The sequence below is a fragment of the Vipera berus genome (assembly GCF_964194415.1).
Source record: "Vipera berus genome assembly, chromosome: 3".
In the NCBI taxonomy this organism is placed as follows: domain Eukaryota; kingdom Metazoa; phylum Chordata; class Lepidosauria; order Squamata; family Viperidae; genus Vipera; species Vipera berus.
The window spans coordinates 66,031,166-66,043,664 of NC_138204.1; the positions used below are offsets into that span (position 1 = coordinate 66,031,166).

The following is a 12,499-nucleotide window of genomic DNA, read 5'->3' on the forward strand; positions in this document are numbered from 1 at the left end:
CCATCCATCTCCCAACAACATTTATCTCAATGCAGGGTGGCAACTTGTTAAAGTTCCTGTATGAACAAAGTTATAATTAAGCAAGCTGATTGGAGAATTTTCACGTAGAATAAATGACTTACCATTCTCAACTATCTTTCATTGTCTCTCATCTATACTAGCAATGCCTAGAACAGAAAATGCTAATGTTAAGAAATCAGAAGAGAGTTCTGTTAAGAGACTTTTGTAGAATCTCTAAGGAAATGTTATTTGATAGTTTTTTGCAGAATTATGGAAAAGCCTATTTACATTTTTTTTTCTCAAACTGTGGCACTGAGATTAAACTAGTTAAGATGCATTTTTCAGTTCCCTGAAAGGCATGTGCCACTGAACTGAACTGGATATATTACAGAAGAGAAAAGTCTGAGATTACACTCCGTGTTTTTTTTAAAATATGAAATTAAAATTCTTTTTCCTTTTCCACAATTATGTTTTTCTCAAATGGTGATTATGTGTTTAGGTGGTGAATGCCTATCATCTTCGGGTGCGTAGAAAGAATCCAGTTACAGGAAATTACGTGAAAATGAGTTTGCAGTTGTATCAGGTGGACAATCGCAGCTATCTCTTGGACTTTAAAAGCATCGATGGTATGTAGGAAATACTGCAGAAATACTTCCAAGCTTGAAGGAAGACTTAAAAAAAACCAAACCCTCAAAATAGCTCTCTCTTCTCTTTCCCCCCATCAAACTTTATACCTACGTTGTGATTTTACTAGTCAGAACAATCGTTTAGCAACACTTCTTCAGTCCATTTCTCATCACTCAGTGTTAACTGTGACAGATTAATGACACATGTAGGTAAAAAGAAAAAAAAATCTGCTTCTTGCAAGATTCACAATAATCCCTCAGCAGGAAATATTCTTGCAAGCCTTTTCTGATCCCAGACCATTTCTGAACCCCTAACAGCATTTTCTCCACAAGTGTGAATTTCCTTTCCCCCCCCACCCCCTCTACCCCAGATGATTCCATTATTCTTATTTCTATTAGTTGAAACTATATAATTAGTATCCCTTTCAGTTCATTATCTCAAAAAAAAAACCCCACCTCAATTCCTTGGTTTTCTTTTTGCCCCTTTGTGATTTCCCCACATTCTTGGATGCAGTGAGATGTCTAAATCCTAGATGCTAAACCAAATTAGAGAAATGTATATGCATGCAGTTTGCTCATAAAATTGATTCATAAAAGATTTACACGCTGCTTTCCCAGATCTGTAAACTAATGATCAAAATTTGTGAAAATTCAGTCCAGTTTCAGTACTATTTATACATTAAAGCAAAGTCATACTCTTATATGAGTTATTTCAGTATTTTTTCAAACCCAGCAGGCTGCTAGGGAATTCTGGGACTTAAAGTCCCTACATCTTAAAGCTGCCTAGTTTGAAAGACAGTGATATTTATCTGATAGTGACTCTTTCTGAACTTAATGGAACATGCATGTATGACTTTATTCTTGGACCTGTAACATTTTGCTTGAGACCAATGGGCTTGACGTTGAGATAGCTGTTGGTAGTTTCGAAGACAGCTACAAGCCATTTAAGGTGAAGGGAAAGGGTCAGGTTTGGTAAAAATCTAGAATAGTGAAGAGCATAAAAGTAGTCTCAAAGGTGCTTTTTTCAAGAGGCAACTAGACTTTCTTGTTTTTTCTTTGAAGACGTTTCGCTTCTCATCCAAGGAGCTTCTTCAAGCGAAACGTCTTCAAAGAAAAACAAAGTCCAGTTGCCTCTTGAAAAAGCACCTTTGAGTCACAAGCATGACCTGGATGACTGAGAATCTCCACAGACAATTATGGTGAAATATTTGAAGAAAAGCATGTCATGAAAGAAATAAGAGTAGCAATACAATTAAAACAATTACTTCTGCAGCATAGAAATTATGGCAGAACAGTTCCTTCTTCTTCTCTCAAGAAGACACCAGAAGTCTGGGACTTACAGAGAAGATGGGGAACTACATGAGACTATTGACTGAGATGTTTGGAGATTGCGTAGGAAGCCGCATGTAGAAGCCGCTTCCATTTCATGGAAATGGGGATGATGATGGTGATGATGAGAAGGAGGAGGAGGAGGAGGATGGTGGTGATGGTGATCATGAGTAGAAAGAGGAGGTATAAAATAAGAGCAGGAGCTTACCCTCACTCTATTCGTCAAATTAGCCTTTGCTAGGTGAGTTGTCCACCATCATAAAAAGGTAAACTTTAAATCATTTGTCTGTATTTTTAAGATGACGTCGTGGAACAAAGATCGGGTTCTTCTACACCTCAACGCTCAAGCTCAGCAGCTCGTTTGCACAGACCAAGACTAAGTCTTGACTCCGCCACTGTCGATTGCCAGTCACTTTCTGGGTCCCCTACTGGCTCTTTGACTGGGAGCATGTTCTCTGTGACCCCACGCCTTGGGAGCCATACAATGGATTTCTTTGAAATGTGTGCCAGTCTCATTATAGCTCTAGCTGGCTGACAGGTATCATTCAGAAGCTTGATTTCAGTGGGTGAGCATAGACCTTGGTAAACCTTGTACTCGAGCTGAGTCAGGAGTGCATGGCACGTGGCAAAGGAAGCCCCATTTTGGACATAGAAATATCAGATTCTGTACCCAGAAAATACTTTATATGTTTAGGAGAGAAGACAAAGGTGTTGCAATTTAAAGTAAATCTATCTGCAGATTTTGCTGTATTTTTGCCAGGAATTTGGGATTGTTGATGTTATAATTATGGTAGAAATGATGAGCAGTGGAGTTAGTGCTTAACAGGTGTGAAGACTGAGGACTTCAGCCAATAGCTGGTAGCTGTCGGATTCTAGTAGCTGCTATTCAAAATCAGATGCTGCACTGCTGCCAAAAATCTGAAAAAATCTCTACAATTGAAGAATCCATAAATTCATGCCATATTGAATGAACAGTGCAATAATATTCCTGGAAACTTGACCATCAAAAGATTTTTTTAAAAAAATAAAAATAAAAAGTTCCTTTAGAAAACAAAAGCAATAGAATCCTAGATAGAATTAATTTAGATTTATACTCATGGAAGAAAGGTTTGTCTCTGCTGTTCTTCCATGTATTATAACATGCAAAAATCACCCATAGGGTAGGACAGTAGCTCAGCGAGAAGTGCATTTTTTTTAATATCATATTTTAAATAATTATAATTTAGACCTAGATATTTAAGTTTAGAAATATATTATGATCAGCCCTTGGCCAAGCTTCGTATATATATTTTTTCTTCTATGGAAATGCTTGTGGAATGCTTGGAAGTCAATAGCGCTTTTGTATCCTACTCATGGATTCATCTGAAATATTTATTGCAGTCTACCTCCTAAACAGTGTAGAACAGGATTCAAGACTTGCTGACTCAAGAGCAGAGATCTAGAAGTAAACACCTGGAGCATCAGAAATCTCCAAATCTGAGCTAGATGATTCATTATAAAGTGATTCTTGTGACATTGTGGTAAAATTAAACAAAGCAACTACTTTTATTAGAGGTAGCAAGTGGCAAATAATACAGAAACATCTCTCTTAATTCAGTTATTAGGTAATAACTTCTACCTGATCTCAACACATTTTTAATTACACTGTTGTTGCTCCTGGATTGTACATTATACCTGTTTCTCATCCCAGTAGAAAAATGTCCTTGGGGATGAATCAGACTAAAATGATTCACTGTAAAATCCCCCAAACCCAGATGCTGGCAACCATTCAGATTTAGAAATCAGTTTAATACAATTCTTTTGAGAGGTAGTCAGGGTTACCAATTCTTTTTGCAAGCTATCCAGCCGCAACATTTCCCGTTTTAATTAAAAAAAAATTTACTAAGGAGTTTCTCTTTTCATTGAAGGAATTCTTTTCACTGCAGCCTTTCATAACCACTTGGCCTTTGCTGCTGTTCATCATCCAACGTTTGCCAGACTCAGACCACCTAATATATCTCATAAACAAAATTTGCACTCTGCTTTTAAACTCATTATTAGTTCTCCCATCAATCATTTGAGGCCATGTTTTGCATCGACTGTATCAAAATGCTGGGTTTGCATATTTAAATTAGCAATATTTATTCATCCCATGGCAGCAACAGATCAAAACATCTGTAGCCCACAATATAAAATTCAGAATTGTGGGGAGAGGAAGAAAAAAAATACATTTTCCTTCAGGAGTGAGGTCCTTTGGTAATGTTCTCTTTCAGAAAAAAAAGGCTAATAAACTGGTAAAAGCAAGGTACGGTAATTGCAGGCTAGCCACACTTTTCAGAGAAGAGAAGGTAGCAGAAAACATTAGAGCAGTGAAGAAAAGACTCAGTTGAAAAAAAAGAACAGGGTACTCAAGACAATTTCTTCTTGCTTGAAAAGCTAATCAGTGTTTAAATGCTTCCGTAGCTTTAGTTGTCTGTTGCAATATTTGCTAGGTGCTAATTTTAGGCAGGTTTTGAGAAGAAACGTTTACCGATATACACAGCTTATTTATTCACATGTGGGGTAATCCTATACATCAGCGGTCCCCAATCTTTTGGGCACCAGGGACCGGTTCCGTGGAGAAAGGTTTTTCCGTAGACCAGAGTGGGTGTGGCTTTGCGTGCTGCCTGCATACCGTGGACCAGTGCCTGTCCACGTATCGGGGTTTGGGAACCTCTGCTGTACATGTCTGCTCAGAAAATAAAAGGTCTAAGCAAGAACATAGAGCAGTGCTAACAAAAATATTTAATATATGCTTTAAAAAAAAGATGGGGGAGTCCATTTGTTTTAAACGTTGATACAAAAGGAGCATCTTTGGACTGCTGCAGTTGTAAAAGTGGATGGATTTGAGATCTTTCACAGACAAGGATGTTTCCCCAGCTCACCCTTTGGTCAAATCACCATTTTTGTTGTTTTTTAATCTTCATTTCTGATTTGCCACTTCCAGATCATTAGGGACATTCTAACACAGGCCAAAAAAATTGATATGCCTCTCGATATTTGTGTTGGCTCTAGCATCCCTCCATCCCCAGGATTTGAGAATGATTGATGGAGCCAAACGTTGTGCAACAGGGGGAATGCATTAGAATCAATTTGGATATGTGTCATTTTATTAATCACAAAAACTCTGATCTTTTTAAGCCCACAAATACAGCATTATCTAAGTTGACCAGAATATCTGTCAAATGTGTAACTGTTGCATTGAGATTGTCTGCAGTACATTTTTAAAAGTAACAGATTAATGGGCATTTTCTATACAATCACTAATTATCTTGAAATATAAGGAGTTCATTGAATTCTAGATTTCAGATACGCTTTTGTGTGAGTAAAGCTTTCTCATTTTCCCCTTCAATAAGAAAATACTTTTGCCTTTTTAGTAGACAAGCATCCTTTTACAATACTATGTCTTGAGAACTGGAATATGAATTTGACAACGTTGTTCCAGACCTTAGGGCTTTTGTGTACTTGTAAAGCTTAACTGCCTGTGACTTCGCTGAGATATAGATAAAGCAGGAATGACTTATGTTTAGTGTTCCTTTTCTCTAGGCTATCTCAAGGCATCACGTTTGCTAAAAGCGTAGTAAGAAAACCTTTTATTATTGGAAATGATAATATTCGTTGAACATGAGGGTGAAACCACACTTTGTAGATGGTGCGGTACGTTGTTTCAGAGTTTTTATTTATGCTTTGTTCTCATAACAGCTGCTCTTTAATTTTACAATAGCTATTTGTAATATTTATACTTGATATTAATAAGTGCTAATTGAGGTTGAATTAAAAATATAACAGGCTCAAATCTAGATGGTATAAACTAGGCTGGAGTCAAAACGTTATTTTAGACAAAATGGGAAAACAATTTTAGCCAAATAACTTTGTACAAAGCCTTTCCAAATAATTCAAAAGCTGATTTTTTTTTCCGAGTTTTTTTTATATGGCATTACTTTATCTGAAAATAACTCTTGAGATGCTGGTTTGTTTTGTTTTTTCCTGCTTGAGGATATTGATTTTACAGAATTTCTTTCATTTAATGAACTTTGATACAATTAAAAGGAATAGCAAGTACAGCCACTGTTTTGCTGAACATGGATGTATGTACAGATAGTCCTCGACTTATGACCACAATTGACTGTAAAAATTCTGCTGCTAAGTAAGACAGTTGCTAAGTGAATTTTGCCCCATTTTATGACCTTTCTTGCCATAGTTGTTAAGTGAATCACCTCAGTCATAAAATGAATAACATGGTTGTTAAGTGAATCTGGCTTCCCCATTGACTTTGCTTGTCAAAAGATCGCAAAAGGGGATCGCATGACCCCGGGACATGACACTGTCATAAATATGAGTCAATGGCCAAGCATCTGACTTTTGATCATGTGACCATGTGGGGTGCTGCAACAAGTCATAAATGTGAAAAATGACCATAAGTCACTTTTTTCAATGCCCTTGTAACTTTCAACGGTCCTATTGTAAGTCGAGGACTACCTGTGACATGAAAGCCTGTGTACATGGACCTCTGAATATGGGGATATATGGATTTAGAGTTTCAGGAATGTTGTCTGATCATGCTTCTTGCTCTTACATAAACATATGTATGCAGCCTCTCCTATCAACACTTAATGCAGAGACAAAGAAACCCGGAGCATATCTAGGATTACCATAGCTGGACTGCATACATGGCAGCAAAAAAGCTTTTTCTTGTGTATCTCTGTTTTCAGCCCTATTTGATAGCCATTGCAGGTCATATTTTAATCCGGCACTCTTCATATATTTGGGTACAGAAACACCCAGAACTCCCAACCAGCAAGGTCAAAGGCTACGTTTGTTGGAAACTGGTGTCTCAATACATCTAGAACTAGGCTGGTCTACAGCAGAGACGGGGAAACGATGGCTAGCTCAGGAATTCTGGGAGTTGAAGTCACAGTTCGTAAAAGGGTCATAATTCCCCGCCGCTGGTCGACAGTAAGCATAATACTTGAACTAGTTTCATTTCTCTCAACATTTAGAAAGGCAGAGGTATGTTCCATAAAAAAAAAACCTTTCTGTGCTCCCAGTGAATGTTGAAGAGGGAGATGCAAAGAAGCTGGGAGAGAGAAGCTGTGTTAATAAAAAGGATGGTTATTGTCACTATTGATTTAAGGCGAATGTAAACTTTTCCTGCACTGCTAAAAAATTTTTTTCATCCATCTGGATGGAAGCAGATGTTTTCAGAAAAGGTGCAATTTCTTAACGTCCATGTTATTGTTGTACATTCATGTTGCACTTTATCTCTTTTTTTAATATCCAATTCAGATTACCTGCAACGCTCATTCAATAAGTATCACAAGTTAGGAATGTCACATGTGTGAAAGATAAATTTTAACAAAATAACCATTGATTGCAAGACAATGATACTCTTTTGGCCAACTGAAATTTATCCTTGCTTGCTCATGTAAAGACCTCCTGATTATTGCATTTTCATTGTGGAGTTGGGATTAAAATTTGGATGTATACAAATGTCAGGCGTCTACTAAATTGTGAAAAGGATGACTAGAATTAAGATGAATTACCCTTTTGCCTTCTGAAAGGGCAGTGTTTGAGCTATAGAGCTAATGTGGTATTCAGTCTAGAGTCAGGTGGCTGTTACTGATCTATTTAAGTGAGGATTGATAGTGATGTTGTTTTCCCCCAACAAACAGGATAAACACATTGCTACACTGTTGAGGTGAAAGTACAATTTCCAACCACTGGTTTATTGGCATGTTCCAGTTAGAAAATCACTAATTCCTCCCCCCAACATGCCTTTGAATCAATACAGAATGTGTAAGGACGGTGAGAGTGGTGGCTTGTATAACAGGTTATCATTCACATCTAATAGTGCTATAACCCTTTAGGCTGCAGATTTCAGATAAGGCTACTTAAATTGAATTTTAAGCAGGGTTAATTCCCTTGCAAGAAAAAAAAATGCAATGGCCACCGCATTATCCGAATTTCTTCCATAGTAGCGTTGGAGGTTTTTTTTTGTTGTTGTTGTTGCTGTTTGAATATATGACCTAAGTTAAAGATGGAAAGATGTGCCTTCTTGTACCAGCTGCTGAAAATGACAGAATGTTACCATGTTTGCTCATTTTACAGAAAAGTCTTTCGCCTTCATTACCATAGGAAGAGATTATTTAAAATACTTGAAGTGTACTGTTTCTGTTACTACTTTGCCTAATTGATGACATTTGCATGTGATGACACTTGTTACTATAATCATCCTGTACAACCAAAGTGTTATTCGTGATGAGTTCTAGCTTAGTAGTTTGTATGTTTTTGTAGGCAGGACTTATGAATCCAGAGAGTTACAGGTAGTCCTCGACTTACAATAGTTTGTTTAGTGATCATTCAAAATTACAACGGCACTGGAAAAAGTGACTTATGACAGTTTCTCATACTTATGACCGTTTCACCATACCCAGGGTCACGTTATTTACATTTGCATGCTTGACAACTGGTTCATATTTATGACGGTTGCAGCGTCCTGGGGTCACGTCCTCCCCTTTTGCGACCTTCTGACAAACAAAGTCAATGGGGAAGACAGATTCACTTAACAACCCCATTATTTGGTTAACAGCTGGAATGATTCACTTAACAAATGTGGGAAGAAAAGTTGCAAAACGGGGCGAAAGTCACTCAACAAATTTCTCATTAGTAACATAAATTTTGGGCTCAATTGTGGTCGTAAGTTGAGAACTACCTGTTAATTTAGAAACCACATTGTAACTTAAGAATGAGCTTGATCATAGGAGTATTCAGAGAGGTGCTTAACTTGATCCAGCCTCTTCACTCCACTTTTGACCTCTTGACTAGCTGTACTTCTTCACTTGATACAGTCCTCTGTAAAGCACATCACAGGAGCCTGTCTTTGAGAAGTGGCCATCAAAGCATAAACATTCATATGCTTGACATAAACTATTGCATCAAGGAAGCCCATGGCTAATTCACCAGTCTTTCTATGTAGACCAGTGGCCTAACCTGACGCAAGCCAGCTCTTTCTATTTCTTTGCCTTATCGATAATATAAATATAATTAAGCTGCATTTCTGTTGGGCTAAAATGTTTATATGGTTTTTCTCCTCCTCTTTCACTCCTATTCAGAATTTATCTTAACTGTTAGTGTTAATGCCACTTCCTCAATACTTTCAAATGGTAATGCACATCCGAGTGCGCCATTTTAAAATAGCCCACTTAAATGTGCATTGCAGTGTATATAAGGAGCTCCTGTATTGTACAATAACAATGTACAAACATACTGCATTAGGGGGTGGAGGCATCTACCTTTTGAACTCCCAAGAAAACAGCTGTACAATATAGTTGAATGCCTTGTAGAGATAGTTAATGGAATAGGCTTTACCACTACAGGTGTCCTCAACTTATGACCACAATTGAGCCCAAATTTTCTGTTGTAAAGTGAAACCATTTGTTAAAGTGAATTTTGTCCCATTTTGTGACCTCTCTTTCCAAAGTTATTAAGTGAATCACTGCAGTTATTAAATTTAGTAAGAGCGTTGTTAAGTAAATCCGGCTTCCCTATTGACTTTGCTTGTCAAAGTCATGAGCCATGATGGCACAGTGGTTAGAATGCAGTACTGCAGGCTACTTCCACTGCCTGCTGGCTGCCTGCAGTTTGGCAGTTTGAATCTCACCGGCTCAAGGTTGACTCAGCTTTCCATTCTTCCTAAGTCAGTAAAAATGAGGACCCAGATTGTTGGGGGCAATGATGCTGACTCTGTAAACCACTTAAGACAGGGCTGTAAAGGGGTATATAATGTGCTATTGCTATTGTCAGAAGGTCACAAAAGGTGATCACATAACCCAAGGACACTGCAACCGTCATAAATATGAGTCAGTTGCCAAGCTTCTGAATTTTGATCACATGACCATGGGGATACGGCAAGGGTTATAAGTGTGAAAAATGGTCATAAATCACTTTTTTCAGTATTGCTGTAACTTTGAACTGTTGTAAGTCATACTTGACTAAGAAACCTATTCCTGTGAATGGACATCATTAGTTTTTCCCCCCCAAAAGTAGCTTTTCTCATAAAAGCTGCTTTTGAAAAAGGAAGAAAGAAACCTATCACTAAACTTTTCCTTTATTTGTATCCAAACGACTTTTGATCATCAAATACCTGGATCTTCAGTTGTTCATAAGCTCTGCCGTCACTGCAAACATTATTCTGTTTATGAAAACTAGGTGAAATTGGAAATTGAGCCAGTAAATGAATGATAAATGGAAATCCTGCTTTTGATATCTATAATTGTATTTGTTGACAGATTAAAGTTAGTCAACAGTTTAAGCATTTTAGCATTGACCGCTATATTCTCCCTAAATGCTTTGAAACTGCTAATGAAACTGCCTTAAGTAATCTAAAATAATCCGACATAATGTTTATTTGAAAAGTTGACATGTCTATTATTGTAAAACTCATAAAACGTTTGAATGGTTACCTATCTTCCAGCATTATTTCATCCCTAATTTGAAGTGAAATCATATTTTTTTTCCATATTAAAGTACACTGGTATGTATGTATATCTAGCACTCTTTTTTCTTCAGCGTGACTATTTTTTTCGTCAATGGCCAAATGTACAAAATACAAACTATAGGACTATACACACATTTGTATGTATTTTTGGAAAATAGCACTGTTAAAGCAAACTCAGAAAGAGTCGGTATTCTTCTATTGGTAATTTACAAATGTAAAATAAAACTCCTCCATTAATACCAACTAGTGAAATTACATCTGAGAAAGAGAGAAAGTCCAGTTGCCTCGTGAAAAAGCATCTTTGGGAGAAATAGAGAGGTTTTCATTCTTAACAAGAATTGTATTTGAAATGATTTGACGTAGTTTGTAAACTAGTCTGGAGAGTCTTTAAATTGTTTGCTGCAATAGTCAAAATGCTCCTCAGAGTAATTTCATCTAGGACTTCACTTTAGGACATTACTAATCTGTTCATAAAAACTGGGGGAGGCAAGGGGCTGTTTCTCCTTAAAAGGTAAGTAAGGGGAAAACAAGATGACTAAATATTAAGTGGAGGTCACTTTTAAGGACATCAGTATTGTTCTGCCTCAGATTTTGTTTATAATGAGAAAATTCATAGAATTCACATAACCAGCCACAGCAGACTTTGTCAATATCCCTATATTTCATAAAATAATACGCACCGATGGCTTTCATGTTTCATTGTTGTTTATAGAGGAGGTAGTCCAGATCATTTTGATCTTTGTTCGACTTATATAAGAACTTAGAAGAAGGCAGCATAAGCACAGTTTTTTCAGTTTTATCGTTTTAAAAAAACCTGGATAATTGAAGTTTCCATGTACCTATCTCTATTGTATCTCATTGCATGTTATTTCATGGTTGACATTTGCACTTTAATAAACAGATTATAAGCTTGTAAACACATGAGTTACTCGTGAACTTTTCAGCTCTTTTATACTTTAAAATTTTAGAAATATAAATACTGTGGCAGTGGCTATTGTTTTCATCAGACTGTGCTCAGAGAAAACGTAAGCTTCCAGGGAATTGCCATTAAAAGCAAAAACAATATTCTATGACCAAGAACAAATTTGGAAAATCATTTTTCAAATTCCATTTTTTTGTTGTTGCTGGCAATAGTTTGCTATTTTTTATGACAAACTTCACTTTAGCCTACTTTGAGTAAGCCTATTGGCACTCACATGTAGGGATGTATGCCCTATTGCAGAGGTCCCTAACCTTTTGGGCACCAGGGACTGGTTCCATGGAGAGAGGTTTTTTCCGCGGATCGGAGGGTGCATAGTTTTGTGTGCTGCCTGCACCCCACGGATGGGGCTTTGCTTGTTTATGTGGATCGGTTGCTGGCATGCCACAGCCTGGTACCGGCCCATGGACCGTGAGTTGGGGGACCCTTGCCCTACTGTGTTTCGCCTTGCTCTGTTTTGGAGCAAGATAAGTAGAAATCTGCCTGTCCATGTTGTGCATTTGGTAAATAACATGGATACAAGATTCATTAAATTTATCCAACTGTAATATTCTTCACAGAAAAAGCACAACCATAATGTGATAATCGACACAACCTTCAAAAATAGGCACGATGTTTGTATTTGTTGTCTTATTAGCTTGTTTGTTTTACATTTCCCCCAGTGACTTGATCAGTAGACTCAAGTCACTTCCTTTGACTTAAACTTTAATACAAGCAGGCCAATAACATCATTGTTGTATTATTCAAATTTGCACTGTTTGACATATTTTAAGGAAAATGGGGCAATTGCTTCTAACTTGATGGAAACTGGAAATAAATGTTATGCTTATTAATGAAATGTAAAGATTTAAAAAAAACAGTAGGTAATATGCAAAGTGGTAGCAAGATTATTATTTTTTTATTCCATTTATATCCCGCCCTTCTCCGAAGACTCAGGGCGGCTTACAAGCTTAGCAGTAGCCTTCATTCTATGTATATGCCTGCTTATTAGGGCTTTCGGGGGCCCCCAAGCGGCATTATTACAAAATCAGCTTAATTGCCCCCAACAAT

General features: G+C 37.2%; 1 protein-coding gene across 1 annotated transcript in view; it reads left to right on the forward strand.

The window, feature by feature from the left end:
* Positions 1-4,041, forward strand: part of PRKAA2 (protein kinase AMP-activated catalytic subunit alpha 2) — a gene marked incomplete at its 5' end in the record, with an annotated part of 32,675 nt that extends 28,634 nt beyond the window's left edge. Inside the window, 2 exons of the mRNA XM_081322293.1 lie at positions 500-626; positions 2,255-4,041. Coding sequence (XP_081178419.1) covers positions 500-626; positions 2,255-2,490 — 363 coding nt within the window. The 3' untranslated portion in view covers positions 2,491-4,041. The remainder of the gene's footprint in view (positions 1-499; positions 627-2,254) is intronic.
* Positions 4,042-12,499: the final 8,458 nt, after the last annotated feature.